Raw genomic sequence first — 20,308 nt, 5'->3', positions numbered from 1 at the left:
CGAGATCCTGACCAGATAAAAAGTTACTGTCTTTCACAAAGTTTTTCAGGAGGTCACGTTGGGCGTCTGAGAAAACATTGGCCAAGGTGCGCCAACATTGCTACTGGCCAAAAATGGTAAGCCAAATTTGGACCTACATTCGTAGATGCACTGTGTGCAAAGTAATTAAACCTCCTAACTCGTCAACAACACCTCCGATGGGTGACATGCGTGTTCCGTCGCGACCGTGGCAGATAATCGCGCTAGATTATATCGGCGCTTTGCCGCGATCAAAATCTGGGAAGCAATACGTGCTTGTGACGATGGATCTATTTAGTAAATGGGTACAACTGCATCCATTCGCTAAGATTATTTCCAAGACTTTGTGCGTGGAGCTGACACGGCTGTCAGATAGCGCGACTACCTTTACGTCGAAGGAGTTTAATTCGTTACTAGATCGTTTCAAAATTAAACATTGGTTGACGTCAAGACACCACTCTCAGGCCAACCCTGTTGAGAGGGTGAATCGCGCGATTAACACGCGATTAAGGTACGCGAGGTACAATCTGCGGGAATGGGACGTTTCGAGTCGCGAGAGGAGAGGAGGCAGTTCTTAATGGAACTGATCACAACTCTTTTGAAAACGAAGATGAATCGTCAATCGAAGCCCGTCTGGGTAGAATTCAAGAGGAATCCCCAAAGTTATTCGCGGTAGTTCGCAAAGGCTCATGCGGCAGCCTCGCGAACGTTTAATTTGAAAATACGTCAGCCTGCTAAACCTTTTTCGGTTGGAGAGACTGTCTATAAAAGAAACACTAGACCATCGAACGTACAGGAATTCTACAACGCGAAGCTGGGAGCCCAATTCGTACCTTGTACTATTGTGGCGAAACATGGATCGTCGTCCTGTGAGCTGGCCGATCCAAACGGGAGGAATCTTGGGGTCTGGCCGACTGATCTGCTTAAACGCTCTTCATAACCATATTGCAAGAGGAGATATGGGAGACAATAACGTTCCTCGTCTCTGACTTCCATATCTGGAAAGAATAGTAAATCGCATTGTTCTATTGACCTCATTTAACCATCAGATTGTTCTACAGTCCAACGATACTCACTCTTTCCGTTCGTCATACACTTTCCGCGGGGTATAGATAGAATTTTGAGTTTTTTCTCTCAGGCTAGTAGGGCATCAACGGTCTGTCGAACAATCTTTATTTAGTTTGATAGAGACGTCTTCCGAATAAAAAAAAATCGCGTGCGTTCCCCAGTCTGCATCGATTGAGGGTAATCAGTTAACTGAAATCAGGATTCGTTACGATCGAAAGCGATCCGAGTTGCTGGAGGGATTCGTGAATCTGCACGAAAACCCGATTGAATTAGGTATAATACAGTTCAAAGTGCCGGTCGAAAACAGTCGGACCAGCGAATGAACCAAGTAAGCAAAAAGCGTAAGATCTGCATCACATCTGTGACTTTACGTCTGGCTTCTTGTTTCGGTTCGGTATAGTTCACGACGATAGCAAAGATCGCGGATAGGACGATTGCCAATCTCAGTACTCTTTTGAATTAGTCTATTCTCGTATCTCACACATTAAGCATGTGTCGCCGCGGCGCGTTCGTTGTCGATATCTCGCCAACGGTCATCACGGTTGAATAGCGTGAAAACGAAAGTGTTTTGTTTTGCAATGCCCGGGGCTCCACTGATGGCTCCCACAGCTGTGTCGTGTTGATTGTAATGGTCTCGGGGGTTGAGGATTTTGAGAGTAGATGAGATGATTACTTGTAACGCAGAAAATCGACCAATGTAAGCTTCTGCTCGAATAGTTTAAGAACATATTTGCATGAGTTAGTGACCACTGTTTTGTTTTGTTCAAGGTGTTTTGTTTTTGTTTGTATTTTTTTTTTCATTAAGAGTTCCTTAAAGTTACAGTTAATTGCAAGTGAACAGAAAAAGAACCATTGTATACGCTTCTTTTTTCCCTGACCAGAGGGGGATATGTTACCGGTGGGTAACATTTTCTTTTCCATCATTAGATGTGGGGAGTAGGGCAAATAAAATTGTTAGTGTAGCTAACGGTCGATTTGAAGTGGGGGCGATCAACAATGCCCGACGGTGTGGATCGCGTGTGCCGTCTAATAGCAGTAGGTAGCTGATAGCGCTCTACGCTACCTACGATCGTGGGCGGATGGAGAGGATCGCAAACGACTGGCCGAAGCAGAACGGAGGAGAGAGATCCCGACTGAGCGACGAGATCAGTAAGTGACGAGCCTCTGCCGAGGACGAATGAAATTTGGAGAAAAACCAGACGTTTTCGGGATCAAGACCCCCCCCCCCCCCCGTTTCGACCCACGCGGTTTGTGAAGTGTCCGGTATCAGTACGGCCGTCTAATCATCTCCGGGTCCGGGTTATCGGACCGAAAATTATTCAGCAACTGTACTTGTCGGGTCGCGGGTCCGCTAGTCCCTCATCACACCATCGGACAACGTCGGCCTCTGCTGGCTCCGGGCGACCCCACAACCAAGGTCACATTGCCGTAGCCAGGCTTCCCGGCGGTTCAAGAACACGCCCTGCTGGTCCGCTATCCACCAGGCAATCATCACTCATGGGACAGCGTCGGCGGTCGACGACGCCGAATAGTGAACAGGCGCAGTTGAGCGCTGGGTCCATAGCCGCCACCATCGTCGCATCCATCACTGCCACCAACGCTGCAAGAATTGATTCCCTTCCTGGCGACCGCCCGATCGCCGTCTAGAGCGACACTACCGCCCGTCATCCCGCCCGAGCTGCCAACCTCGGTATTCTTCAGCCACGTTGGGCCGAGATCTAACCATCACCCGATTTCTGCACTGTCATCACTGGCCGAATAAAGCGTAAGGTAACAAAATTCGCATTTTTCGAGGTCCCCTGACATCCGAAAGGTCTCCCTCGCCCAAACGCCCTGAGACCCGGAACCTTTGTGGCTTTGTGTGCCCACCCTGGAAGCTACCGTCGGCTCTAGACCAGTAGCTTGGAGTCTTGGCTGGTCTCCTTCTGGGACACAGTGGTTCCGGGGCCGAAAAGTGGTCTTATAAAAATCTGAACTATTATTCACCAGCCAAAGTACCTTGAGCTCCTGACCAACTTTGTTGTAGACAGTAACTTTCTATCTGATTAGGATCTCGAGATATACCATATGCGAGAAGTTTACATCTATACTATTTATTTATTTATTTATTAGTCGTCAATCAGTGTAGACCGTTTTACAGTTTTACTTAAACGCTAATTGTTACAATTTTACTTCAATTACTTGCATAGCATTTATATTTTATTATTGATGCCTAGCTAACCTCGTGAAGAAAGTTTTTTTAAGCGTACTTTTATTCATTGTTATGTCAATATATTCACAGTATGTATTATAGCAAGACATCATTCTATTCAATGGGCTGTTTTTGGCATAGTCTGTTCTTTGATTGTTGATGCTAAACAAATTTCTATTCCGCAGTGAGCGAGTGGGAGCATAAAAATTGATATTTTCCAAAATCTCTGGACTGTTAACTCTTTGCGAAATCACATCGTTTATAAAAGCAATCATTGCGAACTCTCTTCGCTTTTTGAGCTCATCTAAATTAATTAGCATACAACGCGATTCATAAGATGGAAGTGGAAAACTCGTCCAACCCAACTTTCTTAGAGCGAACAACAAGAACTGCTTTTGAACTGATTCAATGCGGTTTACATGTGTATCATGATATGGAGCCCAAACTATGCTACAATATTCGAGAAGAGGCCTCACATATGCTACGTAAAGTGTTTTGATTGTGTAGGGATCATTGAAGTGCAAACTAAATCTTTTAATGAACCCGAGCATGTTGCTTGCTTTGTAGATAATGTTATTGTAGTGATCAGCAAAAGTTAACTTGGAGTCGAGGATAACACCTAAGTCTCTGACTTGATAGGATCTTTGGATTGTTTTCTGGCCAAGAGTAATTGTGTCGTGTATTACAGCTTGCTTTCTTGTGAACGATATAGAATTGCATTTATTAATATTTAGTTCTAACAAATTTTTCTTACACCATGTGTAAAAAACGTCAATTTCTTGTTGAAATATTTGAAGATCAGGTGCTTTAGATATCTCCATGAAAAGTTTCATGTCATCAGCATATATAGAAACATGAAGAAATTTAAAAATATGTTCTATATCGTTGACAAATAAAATAAACAGTAATGGACCAAGATGTGAACCTTGTGGCACACCAGATGTTACATTAACTATGGTGGACAGATTTCCTTCAAATCTTACCTTTTGCGTCCGCCTTGATAAGTACGACTCGATCCATTTCAGTAGCCTAGGACTGAAGCCTAATTTGGATAGCTTAAAAAGCAAGAGTGGTATATCAACTCTGTCAAATGCTTTACTGAAATCAGTATATAGCGTTTCTACATAATTTCCTTTATCCATTGAGTTTAAACAGTATGACACAAAATGTATCAAGTTGGTAGTTGTAGATCGTCCTTTAACAAATCCGTGCTGTTTGCTAGTAATTACCGACCTAATCTGTAAGAATACATTGTCATTAATGATGGATTCGAATAATTTAGGAATGCTTGATAATATAGCAACTCCACGGTAATTTTTTACATCAGACTTTTTACCACTTTTAAAAATTGGAATTAAAAATGATTCCTTCCAAATCGGAGGAAGTACACTCGACTCCAAGGATAAATTAAACAGCCAGAACAAAGGTTTTGCTAGCTCCTTCGAAAGTGACTTTAAAAAAATAGGTGGTAAACCATCCGGTCCAGCACCTTTTGAAGCATCCAAGGTTTCAAGACCACGTATAATTTCCTTGAGAGTTAAATTATCCACTGCGATGTTCTTCATTGGCTCGGGGAGATACGAAAAATATTGATAATCTCGCTCATTCTCATCATGAATTGTATAAACGTCCTGAAAGAAGTCAGCAAATAAGTTACTAATCTGACTAGGAGTATTGCCCAACTTACTGTCTAATTGCATTTTGGATGGAAAGCTCTTGGATTTTTGCCTTTCTTTAACATAGTTAAAAAAGGATTTTGGGTCTGACTTAATGTTAGTTTCAATCTTTCTATTGTGCTCTTCATATGCATTTTCAATTTCTAAATTAAGTTGGCCACAAATAGTAAGATAATAGGTAAAATTTTCATCATTTTTGTTTCTCTTGTACGCTTTATGAGCTTTCTGCTTTCTGTTTCTAAGATTTATTATCTGTCTATTGTACCATATTGGTGTTTTTGCATTGGCTTTTTTCTTTTGCTTCATGGGCACTGTCTGTTCTAGAATAGAATAAATAATCTGATAGAATACATCAACTGCATGTTCTGTATCATGACTACGGATTACAAGTTGCCAATCTATACTGTTCAATTTATTTTTGATAGCTCCATAGTCTGCCTTACTGAAATCGAAATAGGGGTCTGACAAATTATTATCCACCATTGCGGTTTTTTCAAGTATCATTATGGAATATTCAATAGCAGTGTGGAACACTTCATTTTTCCAAAGAGGAGAAGGTGACTCTGATACGCAAAAATCGTCAGTCATGGTAGTAAATAGCAAATCTAAATAGCAGTTATTTTGATTTTTTATATGATTTACTTGATTCAATCCAATTTCTGCGCATTTTTCAAACAAAGTATGAAGTGTTTCATTTTCCCCCATAATCGGAATCAAAATGGATTCATTTTCGTCATCTACAATAAAATTAGCTGCCCGTTGATTAAAATCTCCGTATATGTGAACATTTGCTTCAGCCTCGAATTCCGACATAATACTGCTAGCAAGACCAAAAAATTTTTCAAATGCTTCTTTTTTAGCATGTTCTGGTGGAAAATACACAACCGCGAAAATATGAACACGATCACCAATAATTAATTTGACCCATACATGGTCAAACTCCTTGTTCTTGCAAGATGAAATTTGCTCAGATTCATACTCCACGCTAACTGCTATTAACACACCTCCACCGCATTTTTTGTTGGATAATAATTTATCGCGATCATCTCTATAAACATTAAAACGATCGCCAAAAACTTCTTCGTTATTAATACTAGAATCCCAACTTGTTTCTGTTCCTAAAATCACAGGAAAAGTGCAAGCATTAACTTTCTTGTAAATCTCATTCACTTTGGTGGCGCTTCTCATTCTATTAAAATTCTGACAGTAAATGACCAACTCCTTACTTTCATCATTACGATGCAATTCCAAATTTTGTGCTTCAGTACTAGGCGGCAAACTAAAACTATTTAAATTAATTACCTCTCCTTCCTGCTGTCGAGAGGTCGTCAAATCGTGAAAGTTGTCCAGTTCTTCAAAAACATTGTCATCGTTGGGACTTTCCTCTAGATGACTCGTCAATTTAGTCGAAAACACGAATGCCTGCATGAACTTGAACATGCCTCACATGCAGTAGCTGAAATCATCCGGTTAGGCGCAGGAATGGTACATGGAGATTCGCTCTCCGGATATGGGTTTAGAATTTCACCTCGATGAAATTGCATCGTTGGACGATAATTAGTCGGTGGCCTGGAGAAGCGATCTTTCGCTACTGCAAGAAGCTCTCTATCAGACGGAAGTAAGTGGGCGCGATTCAGTCCAATGTTTCTGCGATTGATGTCACTATTATCCCTGTTACGACTGTTGTTGTAGAAGTAAACATCGTAGTTGTCGTTTCTGCTTTGATTTTGGTGCTGGTTGTTGATTTTGTTATTGTTGTAGTTGTTGTTGTTGTTGCTGTTATTGTTGTTGTTGTTGTTGTTGTTGTTGTTGTTGTTGTTGTTGTTGTTGTTGTTGTTGTTGTTGTTGTTGTTGTTATTACGGATGTTGTTGTTACGGATGTTGTAGCCTAAATTTTGACGTGATGTGTTCTGCTTCCTCCATTTTTTAGCCTTGTCAGCCAATTTTTGCTGACTCAAGCGGCGCGATACACGAGCGTCGTAGTCCGTCCAATCTGGTCTCCACACCTTCCGGGTACCAAGAAGTCTCCATCCTGAGTCAGTGGCATCATTATTGTTGTTATTTTTATTTGTATTGTTTATTTCTGAGTCCAGGCTGGGACACAAATCCGGAGACAGAGTCAAAGGTGCAGTACTATGTACTGTCATAATGTTTGCTGATAATGACTTCAGCTCGTCCAGAATGTCCAACTCTAACATTGGATTATTGCGCATTGGAGCACTAGTTGTCAGGTCCATAGTGAGACTTGAGATTTTATTAACTTCATCGCTTAAACATCTCAAGTCACTTGATATACCTAACTTCATCGCTTGTAATGACGTAGATATGCTTTTATTGGATGCCTGCATTGCCATATCATTTAGCGATGTCATATGGTTCTTAATGGCAATAACATTTCCAGTAGAACCGCTGCTTTTATTCGCTGCCAGCTCTTTTTTTATGTCGGTGAGCAGAGTGTCGAGGTGATCGATCGCTTTATGCACAACATCAACATTATTTTGCTGAGCGGAGCGATGTGTGACTTCTGAGTTATTATTTATTATTTCGGTTAGTTTCGCCTGCTGATCGATTAGCAATTTGAAGTCAAAGTTCATTGTGACTAGCACTTGACACGAACTGCAGCACGGTATGACATAAGATTGAGTGTCAATCTTTTTGTCATTTTTACGAAGCGAACCACGTTTTACAGGCACTCCCACGCAGGCGGCATGAAATGTCCACGTGGTGAGAAAATTCTTAACTACTGTTGACCAGCCAAAAAGGCTTTGACCTCCTGAACAACTTTGTCGAAGACAGTAACTTTATATCTGGTCAGGATCTCGAAACAAGCCACATGCGAGAATTTCACGTGTATTCTAGCGCTACGTGGTGTGAAAATTTTGAACTACTGTGCACCAAGCAATAGGCATTGACCTCATGAACAACTTTTTCGAAGACAGTAATTTTCTACCTGTTCAGAATCTCGAGCTTAGCATAAGCGAGAATTGTACACGTTTACTAGCGCCAAGTGGTGAAAAATTTCTAGGCTTCTGTCCACCAGCCAAAAAGTCTTGACCCCTTGAACAAGTTTGCCGAAAACAGTAATTTTCTGCTAACAACGAAAAGATCTTGACTTCCTGAAAAACTTTGCCAAAGACATTTACTCTTTATCTGGTCAGGATCTACTGATGTATCACATGCGAGAACATAACATGTATACGAGCTCTACCTAGTGAGAAGATTCTGAACTACTGTTAATCAGCAAAAAGGCTATGATCTCCTGAACAGTTTTGCCTCAGACAGTAACTTTCTATCTGGTCAGGATCTATAGATACTTTATTTGAGAATTTCATGTTTATACTAGTGCCGTGTAGTGAGAAAATTCTGAACTACTGACCACCAGCCAAAAATACTTGACACCCTGAACAAGTTTGCCGAAGACAATAACTTCTATCTGCTCAGGATCTCGAGCTATTGTATATGCAAAAATTGCACGTATATACTAGCGCCACGTAGTGAGAATTTTCTGAACCGAACGAAAAAATCTTGACTTCCTGAAAAACTTTGCCGAAGACAGTAACTTTTTATATGGTAAGGATCTAGAGATATTGTATATATGCGAGAATTTTACATGTTTACTAGCGCCACAAAATGAGAAAACTCTGAACTACTGTTCACCAACGAAAAGGCTTTGACCTTCTGAACAACTTTGTCGACGACAGTAACTTTCTATCTGTCATGATCTCGAGATATATCACATGCGATAATTTCACATGTATTCTAGCGCTACGTAGTGAGAAAATTCTGAACTACTCTCCACCAGCAAAAAGATTATGATCTGTAGAACAACTTTGCCCAGGACAGTAACTTTCTATCTGGTCAGGATCTCGAGATTTTCCATGTTGTAACCAATTAAGTCAAATCCCACGTAGTACGGACACCGTTTACTCGGTTTCCATTCACATTTTCTCTATTATCCGCATTTTTTTTGGGGGTAAATTGTGATAAAAGTTTAGATTGTTTAATTAAAAACAAGTTTTTTGAGGAATACTCGTTGGCTTCATATCGATTGGTAGCTCGGCTGCAAAATGGCAATGGAAAACTCACACTGTTGTACAAAGTACAACGCGCGAGTACTCGTGTTACAAAAGTTGGCGCGAGTAACAGAGGGTTAAAACTCAAAATGTGACTTGGTCTCTATCCCCCTAGCTACAGCCATGCCTACTGTGCGGCGTGCAGACGACGAGCTGCTGCAGCGACCGGGAGCCAGGAGCCAGGCAGCGGATGCATGGGCAAAAAAGAACGAAAAATCATCCAATTTCCTTTTTTCTGGTTAGACTTATTGAAAATATGTATGCTCGTAGTGTCGTCGTCGTCGTCGTCGTCGCCGTGTGTGAAGGAGGCATCGCTACCCCTAGCTGCCAGCCAGCCGTGTGGTATGGTATCAATGTGTGCCTCCTTATGAATGGAACAGTTGGAAAGCGGTGTGGTTTAGGCGGTGGAGCTGGATGTGGAAGTCTCTAGTCCCCCATTCAGCAATCGTCAATTGGCACAGCACAGCACATCCACACAGACCGGAGACACGGCGAATAAGCGAGTGTGGGACACAAATTCCGATCCAGGGAAAAATGGGAAGTTGCGGCTAAAGATTGGATCGACAATTCAACCCCCCCCCCCCCCTGGTCCTGACAGTTCCCAGCGAATTCTCAGCCGGAGGCTTGGAACCCAGGGAGAAATAGTCACAATTCTAATAGGTACTGTAGATTGAATGTGAATAAGGAGGTGAAAATAAAATGTGGTTGCATATCAATAGCTCGGTTGAACAGGTGAGGCAAGAACCCTCCTACCCTTGACAATAATAAATCGAATTGCCGGAGAGGATGAAAAGACTTGGAAACATGCACGCGCACGGGGGTCATGAGCGATCTGGCTGGGAAAGTGGGTTGAAGGAACTTCGGTGTGATTATGCTGTGTACGAAGGTTTAAAATAATAATTTGCGTCATTTGATAAGAACTGGAATCTGTATCTCCTTGATTGAAGTTTTGTTCGTATCGTATAAACGGGAATGTAAGATTGGAAAGCACTTCTTTAAGAAAAAAAAAACAACTTCCATCCTTTCCGCAATATGTAAGAAACAACGAACCGGAATCTATCTCAATTCATTATTCATTTCAGGAAAAAGCACACACCCAGACAAGCGCAAAAAAATCGCTGATAAGAAGGTGCGCACGGAGTGATTTATGCCCATTCTCTCTTATTCATTTCTGCATATTACCGGCTTCTCAGATCCAAGATCCACCGGAATGCAAAAGTTTTCGATCATCCGGTTTCCGGTTTCTTACCTTCAGTCTTTTTTTTTTCTCTCCACCTTTTTCAGTTATCCCATTTTCCTCGAAACTTGATACCGCTGCTTCTGCTGCTGCTGCTGCTGTTATACCGTATAATTTAATTTATGAGCCGAGCATGCTGTCCCGAGTGCGCCGAAAGGCCAAAGTCTTTTGCATCGGCTCTTATTTGATCTAAATTATTCAGTTAAATGCTTCCCATGACTGTAATTAATTAGGACTTTTGGACTTTTTTTCTTTCTTCTCCCAACCGCCTAGACTCTGGAACCCACCGCTCGCTCCTCAGCCGCGAACCAAAACTGATGACGATGGTGGCGAGCGATGAAAAGCGAACACTAGTGAAGGAAAATGTTTCACGATTTTTTCTCCACCGATCGCTTTGGACCACGCTATCTTATTCTCGGGCTGTCATCATTCTTTTTTCATGACTTTTTCGGCGACAGAACCGAACTGAAAAGCCAAACACTGGTCCTCCTCTCGGTCGGTGGTGCGACTCGGGGGGGGGGGGAGACAGGACAGTATAGCAAAAGTCATAAAAACAAGAGAGAGAGAAAGGAAGCGCACCGAAGAACAAGACAAAAAAGCGTTCAATTTAATCTATTATTCGAGCGCGGACCGAGGCGGGATGCATCGGAAAACTGGCCAATGAGCGGGGGGAAGAAAAACTGATTAAATATTTAAACTATTTGAAAGTCTTTTATTATTATTTCCTCCAGTTTTTCGGAAGCATTATTCCGAGCGGAAGTTTTAGGTCTACAACACAATCGTGCCGGCAGGAAGCGACGGCTGGAGAGAGGGGAGGACCCATCGGATTGGGTGGCACACATTTGGCGAAAAACTTGACAGCATATGCGGCTTGGTTTGTGTCCTCGTCGACGCCGCTGCTCGTCTCACTGCGTTCTGTGCTCTGTGGTGTGGTGTGGTCGTACATTAGAGGTCTTCTTTTTTTTTCCTCCGCCTGTTTCCTCGTACCTTCCCAGTAGAGGATGCTGGTTTTTCGCTAGGGCAGCAATTTTGCCGCAACGATGTCACGTAGATTTGGCCATAAAACTTTCCAATTTAAAATTGAAAACTTGATCTGTAGGAATTTTGAATTATTTGTCGGAGGACTAGGGGTGCGTTAAAAAGACCCGATTGGTTTCCATACGTGTTTCTGGGTTGAAATATTTGGAATGGCTTTACTAAATAAATGTATACAACATACTTGAAGGATTCGTTTTTGGGTCAATCCAAATTGATAATGCTCAAATATTGAGTAATTCTCTTCTATGCTTCCTTGACCTGATTTATGGTTCTGTAACTGACAGGTTTTCGTTATGCTATCAATTAATTACAAATTACAAATTCTCACATGATTCTAGAAGATGAACTCCCAAAATGTTGATTTATTTAGAAGTTGGTGTAGTAAATGTTATTTCAAAAACCTCAAACCTGGTTTGCCTTCATCCTGCTGGCGAGATGGGTTTTCAGATCGTGCTACGTCATATGCACTTTGTGCTTTGCTAAGCATCTACTTGTGCTCCGTAGTATGACTGTGAATCTTAATATTTGAATCCTGATGAATGTGGGCGTCTTAGTGGAATACCTGTATAATGAGAGAGAGAAGGATTAGTAATTTCCATTTAATTCCACTACCTTATTTGCTTATCCTTGACAGATACGCGTATTACGTCTACGTCGAGTATTAGTACAAGACACTGAAGAAGTCTGCACATTGTAGACGAAATACGCGTATCTGTCAAGGATAAGCAAATAAGGTAGTGGAATTAAATGGAAATTACTAATCCTTCTCTCTCTCATTATACTTAATATTTGGTAAATAAAATAATCAGGGTAGCAACTGATTTACCATTTTGAAACTTCAAACTTTTCCCTGGTTTTCCTGGTCAATAATTCAAAAATAACCAGGCTTTAAAAATTATGTTTGTAGTCAACAATAAAAAAAAAGGATAAGGGTTGTGTCCAAAGCAGAGCAGAGGGACGACAGCAGTGCTGTTTTATAACTTTTCAGGTTCAAGAAGAATGATGTGCAACCAAGCGGTACTCTATTATGGCGACTGGGTTTGGAGAAAAACGTTTATTTCATGAAAGCAGTGATAAAATAATCATTTGTACATTTTTCAATAGTTGAAAATTGAATAAGTTTTTATTTTAGCAAATTCGTAGAGCTATGTTCTATCGATTGCCGTATTTGGATTTTAATTTCATCTATATAACGTTTGCATTAAAAAAATGACTTTTTTCGGATGGTGACAGATAATTTCTTTTGATAAATTTCCCATGGAAGGTAATTATTTAAGCTTACTTGCAAAAAAATCTACGCCCTTGCGAGCGGCCTTCCGGCAGTAAACCGGAACATTCGCAACGGCGGACAAAAACATGCTTGTAGGCATGTTTTTGAGTTCTTTCTTCGTTTTATTTATCAATTCCTCCTCAGTTTTTGCGACAAAATTGTTGGAGTAGATCTTACGCTTCAGGTTGACCTAGAAATTCCCGATGGGACGCAGCTGGGGGACATTGGGCGGGTTCGCCGACTTGGGTACCACATCGATATTCAGCTGCTCTATCTCCTCCAACGACCGCGTCTTCACCCTTATGGTATTTCTTGATGAACGACGCAACTTCCGGCAGGCATTTCGTATTATAAATTTCCCCGTTCACGGCCAGTCTGGAGCGAAAGAAGAGCGGCTTTGACATCCCCTTCTCGCTGATTGTCAGCCACAGCAGCACCTCCTTGGGGAGCTTGGTGTGTGAAATGAACTTCACTTCGGAGCTCACTTCTTTCGTGGGGGAAGTAAAATACGAAGTGCCCTGCCAGTCATTGCCATCCAGGTCTCGTCGTCCATCACCACCGCCACGTCGCGATTCGCCGGGAGAAACGAGTTGACCATCTTATTCAGCCGCTGCCGCTGCGCCATTGCCTGCAGCTCCGAAACCAGTGGACGTGGCTTCCGCTTCCTGACATGTATGTTCATATTCGCCAGGTACTTTTTCACTGTTTGGCAGGTTGCATCGACCTCCCGGCCAAGCACACGCAGCCACTTTTCCCTCGATCTTCCTCTTCAACATCCTTTGGAGCTTCTTGTCGCTCCGGGTCGTCGGCCGTCTGGAACCGGGCTTTCTTTCGATGCTCTGATTGTTGTCTAAAAGTGCCAAGATGTTGTAGATGCCGGAACGGGCGTATCCGGCGTCCACAAAGTGCCGCACAATGTCCGTATTCGACGCGGAGGGGTGCCGTTCTTTGAACGCGCACACTTCTGAACGTAGTTGCTTCACTGTTTTTGCCATCACGGTTAGAGTTCGATTGATAGAGCTGTCAAATTTTGTCTGCTTGACTCATGGGTTACTATGATTGATGCTGCATTGGTAGTTTTGTCAGTGCGGGTGAAGGTAAACCCATGAAAAATCGACAATTTTTGTCCATTTTTTTTAAATGCAAACGTTATGGCAAAGTTACAAGTCTTCAAAACCTAACACCATTGCATAATTACAACGAATCTCTTAACGAGATCGCCCATGAAGAGTGTTTGGAGTTAGTTGATCAGTTTTCTTTTAATTTCTTTATAATTGTTCATCATTTTTTTATATCTTGCATATCGTAGATGCTGCTCCGTTGTTGATCAGAACTAGTGAAATTGCATAGAGAACCGCATAGATGGAGCTTGGGATTCGATTTCCATCATCAATGTTCACTGGTTCATTCTGTTTATAGATAAGTACTGACGCCGACCACGTCATCACGGTTCGCATACTTCATCTACTTCTTCTTGATTTCCTCAGTTTCAAGTACTTAACAATCACTCAAAATCTAGAAAACTAAGAATGATCGGTAACCAATAATAGGCACTTCATTTAAATTTTCCGATGGGAACTTTCGTTCAGTTATATTCAGAGTATTTAAAATTATATGTATTTCATTAAACTGATGGAATTTCTACATACTTAGAAATAACTCATTTTACACGTGACGGAATCTAAGTGTGTAACTAAAAAATTCACAATTCAGAAGGTTTTAGTCTCCTGAACAACATTGCAGAAATCACCAACCATGTATAAAGCCACAGTCAGGACTAAAAGTATTGTACACACACGAAGTTCACCTGAGCTCTTGAAGCACCTAGTGAGGGAATTCCGAGCTAAGCAATCCATTAAGCGATTGGTCTATCTAATCTAACCTAACACCAACACAGCCAGTTCATGAAAGCATCCTGTTGCGCAAAATATATCAAAATGGCCATGCCTACTGTGCAGCAGTTAAGGGGCAAGATGATTCAGATACATCGGGCCTGTTTAAATCAAAGATCTAAACACGATGCTTCAGAATCCAATAAATGGATGAAGCGTGGACGTCTCGTACCGTACGATCCGTTGTATTGTTATTTATAAATTATTGGTATTTTGGGAGCATCTAGCCTAAAAATGTCAAGGGATGCTCCATCTTTCTTCAGTGGTCCGAACATGAGCACTAACTCTTGTCCTAGCCCTATATGGTTTATGGTTATAGCGCCATTACTCGCTTTCTGAAAAGAGATGAAGGAAATGAAAATAAAGGGAAAAGAAGCTAGTTTTGTGGGTATCTTTAAGAGGAAGTTCACCGACAAAAGGTCGCTATTTTGTGGTTTTTTGAGTCCAACTTTATGCCATGATGATTTATAAAACATGTTTATGAACATGAATCTTCCTTAAAAAATCAGACAAAATGTGATGTCTTTAGATTTCTAATCTCTCTAATACTTTTATAAAAATCAAAACGTAATTATTTTTTTCGGAGCCGTTACTTTCCCTTTAACTGGATATCTGTGTGTGTGAGTGTGTATCTTCACGCAAGCTGACCAGAGTTTAACAGTGAAAATAAGGAAAATTTCAAGTCTGCATTATCGATCGATTTTCATTGACACCAACAATGTCAAGAACCCAAGTTGTTGTCAAATATAAATTGAAATTGTTCGCAAAATAAAATAAAATATGGAATGATCTCACCGATATCTCAAAAATGACATGGTCCAAATCGCATTCTTCGTTTTGAAAGCTGGAGGCTCTTATCTTATCGATACGCGGAAAAATGGTGTATCCAATTAGATCCTTAAAAGAACAAAACTACTTTTTCATTCTCCTCAACTAGATTCTAGGGTCTACGGCGTGCCAAGAAGAAAAGGTTTTTTCAGGTGTGTTGTAAGGCTGGTTTTTATTTTCTTAAATCGGTGATGGGGTTAGTAGAGTGTGTACAATGGGCTGGAGTGTACTTAAAGTTATCTGACCTGTTTTTGGACGTGTGGTTTCGGTGATTTTTGCGATATGCTGCAGGGTGCCGGTGGGGGGTACTTTTCCACCAACGGCGGGCGTCGTGGTGGTACGACAAATCGTGGTTTCGATGCGATATACCACGCGGCGTGCGTCTTGGGTATCACGTCTTCGAGCTTCGAGAACGAGGGCACGAGGTAGCAGATTACCCCACGCTACTAAGGTGAGTTTCCGATCGGTGGGAACGAAGCTTCCCCCACGATTTTCACCTCAACAGGTGGCTATCGACGGATAGGTGGCGGTCGGGTAGCGCCGGTATTGTTGGGCGGCGTCGAATCGTTGGTCCGATAATACGGCCGGCACGTGGACTCCGACGCTCGGTCGAGTCGGTCTGGTGAACGGGATTGGCCGGTTCTATTTTTCCGTCCCGAGGGGTGCACCCTTGTTTAAAGGGTTTAAATCACAAACGAAGTGACAGACGGAGCGGCTCGAAATTTGATTTGACGCACTTACATTTGAAATTTTCGAGTGTACCTCACGGCAACACTATCTACTCATACGTACTAGTTTAAAGCTATTGATTGTACCGCCTGTTATCTCTTTTTCTCTAACGAAAATTGAAAGGGAGAGCCTGTTGTCAGACAGCATGACATTATGTTGCTTTCGTTGTTATCTGGGCCAACATTATCAGTGGTGAATACTTCGGGTTAACATTTGCTTATAAGTAAACGATGTTGAGCAGTCAATGACTCGCGCTTGTTGGCGGCAATTGTTGCTACAGATTTCATCAGTCCGTGCTTCTAACCAAAGCCACAGTCATCCGCGACCGAGAAGACATCGACGATTATTTCAAAAGAAAAATAGTTAGCTTGCTATTAATTTTTGAAATTTAAATTTCTTTTGTTTTGTTTGGTTTTTCTTCTACTAATTATTTATTTTATTCGACACACTGTTCTTTCCGTCGCGTAGTTCTATTTTAATGCTAAATACTGTAATCACCTGTAATGTAATCCATCAGGGCTATCGAGCAGCTAAATGTGTTCCAACATGTCGCTCCAGTTGATGATACTGAAGTCATCCAGAGGACGGCGCGTGGTGGCGTGACTCTTTAGCAACTCCGTATAATCGCATTTGGAAACGCCTTTTCCGGATCCCGTAAAATAGGCCTATCCAAGCGACAATTCTTGGCATCGATGCGAATTATGTATTTTAGGTAAATCACACAGCTTCTTCTTCATCGCTTCCCTTCTGGCATAAAGGGAGGATCTCATGAATCAGCATTGGGTCATAAGCAGGTCTTTGTGGGGAATGGTATTTGATGCCTTATGGGGAAATTTATTCGATCGCTTCGAAAGTTATTCATGGCACCTGGGAAACCTTGAGTCAATAAAGCGCTTGGTACGGTACTTTATTTAAAAAGATATTGAAACAAGTAAATAAGTATGTGTGATATGAATGTTTATACCCGCTATTCTGAAAAACAAAAGCGCTCTGGTGGAATCCATTTTTTTCTTTATTCTATAGGCCAAAGTGCAGCGCCATTGAATATCAATGCGTTCAGAAGCAGTGTTAGATTTTAAAAATATCTCAACAATTTGCTAATCTTTTGCAAATCCACCGCTACGAATGAAAAGTCAAATAAATTTAAAAGAAAATTTATACTGCTTTTAGACTGGAACGCGGACGAATTTGTTGGTAGGACATACATTCAACGTCACCGGATCTAACCGCTGAATGGCCTTGACCAGGTCTTTTTCCTTAAATTTGACTTCGACAATACCCTCAGGCTCTAGCACTCCCGCACGAGATTCCGGATCGGCATAGGTTTCCATGTACCGTGGATTGATGGTCGGATCCAACACAGCCCAGGCTCCTCCACGAAGTTCCGCATTCGGTGGTAGATAGACGATGACCGGTTGTTTGTACTCCCTCAGCCCGTCAACTATGTAGGCACCGAATTTAACGATTTGTTCGTACATATCTAGAAACGCAGAATGCATCAGTTAGATGCTATCATTTAAAGTTACCTAAATTACACTTTACCTTTCTGTCCACCGGAGAACCCTCTCCAGTTGGCCAGGATAATCAGTGGCAGTTCCTCTCGTCCAAAGTCTTTGATTACTTGTGCCGTTTTGTAGGATGAGTCCGGGAACCATACCTGACCGGCTTGTTGGAATGTTTTGGCTTCCGAGTCAAGGTTTGCCGGATCAGCCGGAATGGTCAGCTCGACTGTTCGAGTTTCTACCGCAATCACACCCACCGGGATGCCACCAAGTTTGGCACGACCCACAACAACCGTTTGAGCCCATGGTTCCATCACTTCCGACCAGCTTCCCCGATCAAAGAAACCGCTTTCCCATTCAGAGGGATTGGACGGATTGACACGTCCTGCTAGCATCCACCGCGGATCATAGGGCGCCTTAGTTGGCATGAAATCGATTGGTCGGTTAATTGAGTCACTGGTCGTTACGATTGGCAGCGTTCCTCCACGCACATCCGGAATGTAAGAGAGCCAATACAATATCGTGTAGACACCGTCCAAATCTATTGCCTCGGTCTTGTGCGTGACACCGTTGTTGTGCATGATTTGAATACCACCCAACTGGTTATTAGAAGCGTACACTTTTCTACCCAATAGTTTGTTCAGCGCGGCGAAGCCAGTCAGAATAATGTGAGAATTTTCAATTTGTATCACACGTTGACCAAGACGTACCAAATAGGAACCGATACCGATCGTTCTACAGGTCACCATCGAAATCGTTACCACATCTTCATACGCTCGCGAAGTTTCACCGGCAATCATACCAGCATAACGCAGATTCTCCACACCGAGCCCATCGGTTTTGCTAATAATATCAGTGATTTTATATCGCGGCTCTCCTTCGTCCTCAATCAAAATGGCACGAACCGAATTCGTATTTGCAATCTTGCTGTAGTCTTCAGTCGTCAAGTACAGATACTTGAATCCCTTCTCCGGCTCGTCGGGATCTTCCCAGGCCACTTTGAACAAGGATTTCACTTCCTCGGCCAATCCGATACGGGCACCACTGTTAACCGAAATGTAAATCCTAGGGCACTTGCGCTTCCGAGACAGTTCCGACGCCTTACAGAATAGCATATCCTCCTGAGGTCCAAAGGATCCGATGAAATAGGTTAGGTCGTTAGCGATGACTACAATCTCTCGCCCGTCAGGGAACTCTGGAGTAGCCAGTACAATCCTCCATGCCACCATCCCAACGTTGTTCTCTCCCGGTAACCGTTGAATCTCCTCCAACGTATCACCCTTCAGCACCAACTCGTTGCACACGAGTAGAATTTTCTCGGGAATCCTAATATCTTCCGTTGGTCGCGCTTTGGAAAATTCCTTCCACAATCGTTCCGTCATTTGGCGGAACATATCCGGAATATCGTACACATAGGTAGTACCATTGGATTGAGCCTGGAAGCGTTTCTGTTGTAGGTAATCTTTGGTCATGTAGGCCGAAGAAATCGGCAATCCATGCAGGGGTCCTTGCCTGTTACCGTATGCTTGGAATTTGATCACGTGCGTCTCCGGATCGGTCACTTCGGTGTACATTGCTATATCTAAAAAGTAACCGGAATCGTTTGCTATGCACAAACGAACGGAGGTAGTTGGCGATTGTGTCGTCTGCCGGATAACCATCTTCAGCTCAGCTTGCAGTACCCGCAGTTTCCACAACCGAGGCCCATACCGCATCACCATCTTGGTCACGGACTCCTCGATCTTGGCCGGATCCATTATAACCGTTGGAACAAAGTTTAGGAAAATGTGATTACAATCCGTACGTTTGGCGTGGGGATGCGAGAAGGCCACTTCCAGCTCATCCATCGCTTCCAATAGCACGCGTTCACCTTCGTTCTGAAGGTACTCGAATGAAGCCTCTTTGGTTATCAAATCCGAGTGACGAATAATGGAACGTATGAAGAAACGGAAATCTGTCACTTCCTGACCCTTGGCTACCTTGGCACGACCAAGATATAGGTGCATCTTTTGATTGGCAGTTGGCAGAGCCTCCAGGTCGTACGTTCGCATACGGTTCAGCTCCAGCTGGAAGGCACATGCCGGCTCCAGGTGACGATAGATACGATCCTCCTCAAAGTTGTCTCGTGCTCGGTAGGTGAAGAATTTTGGGAATTGACGTCTGTAAAAAAAAATATTTGTTTTAGTATCTCATTAACCTCTTCTAAACACTTAATAAACTTACTTCTTGAGTGCGGCAAATGTAATCCGCCTAACTCTGCGGGTGAGCAGCTCTTCACGATGTTGAGCGCAGAACGATCCAAATACCTGCTCCATCTGTAAATCATCCATATCGCCCATGTCACGAACAGCAATGCTTAGGATGTGCATGGCTTCCGCTGGGTGTGCTACCATATAAAAATAAAGCCCCGGTTAAAAACCCTTGGTCCAATTCGGGTAAAACCATCCGTAAACATACCGGCAATTCCATCACTTTCCACAGCCCGTGCCACCGGGTCGGAAATCGAAACATTGATTGACGTACTCATACGACGGTCCGAATCTCCGGCTTCCACCGCTTCCAGTACCTTAGGATTGACAAACGCAGGCGATGAGAAGTCCTCTAGCAGGTCCAAAATTTCATCCGAGTATTGAGTGAAATGGTCAAACGAATCGAACGCGGCCATGCAACCAGTGCGCATGAATGAGTCGGAAATGTTGTCTGTTTCCGTTCCATCAGGGAGAACCGCAATAGACAGTGACGACAGCGATTCCGATCTGGTTTCTACACGAAAGAAACCAACGTCG

At 42.6% G+C, this 20,308-nt stretch overlaps 2 protein-coding genes across 3 annotated transcripts in view; both read right to left on the bottom strand.

Annotated features, from left to right (window-relative positions):
• The window catches only part of LOC135697463 (cytotoxic granule associated RNA binding protein TIA1), a 1,329,144-nt gene that overhangs the window by 874,095 nt on the left and 434,741 nt on the right, over window positions 1-20,308 (bottom strand). The gene's annotated exons all lie outside the window — the stretch shown is intronic.
• On the bottom strand, window positions 17,172-20,265 carry LOC135697392 (acetyl-CoA carboxylase-like). Its single transcript, XM_065217006.1, has 4 exons — window positions 19,980-20,265; window positions 19,746-19,908; window positions 17,563-19,682; window positions 17,172-17,500 (listed from the first exon to the last, which is right to left on the bottom strand). The coding sequence occupies exons 1-4, from the start codon at window positions 20,200-20,202 to the stop codon at window positions 17,187-17,189; spliced, it is 2,820 nt and encodes a 939-aa protein (XP_065073078.1). The 5' UTR covers window positions 20,203-20,265; the 3' UTR covers window positions 17,172-17,186.

The sequence above is a fragment of the Ochlerotatus camptorhynchus genome, unplaced genomic scaffold (genome assembly GCF_037179485.1).
Source record: "Ochlerotatus camptorhynchus isolate MF236.1 unplaced genomic scaffold, CSIRO-AGI_Acam_v1.1 ptg000070l, whole genome shotgun sequence".
Lineage (NCBI taxonomy): Eukaryota > Metazoa > Arthropoda > Insecta > Diptera > Culicidae > Ochlerotatus > Ochlerotatus camptorhynchus.
Note: the sequence above shows the minus strand (reverse complement) of the source record. Positions and strands in the feature narration are given on the sequence as shown.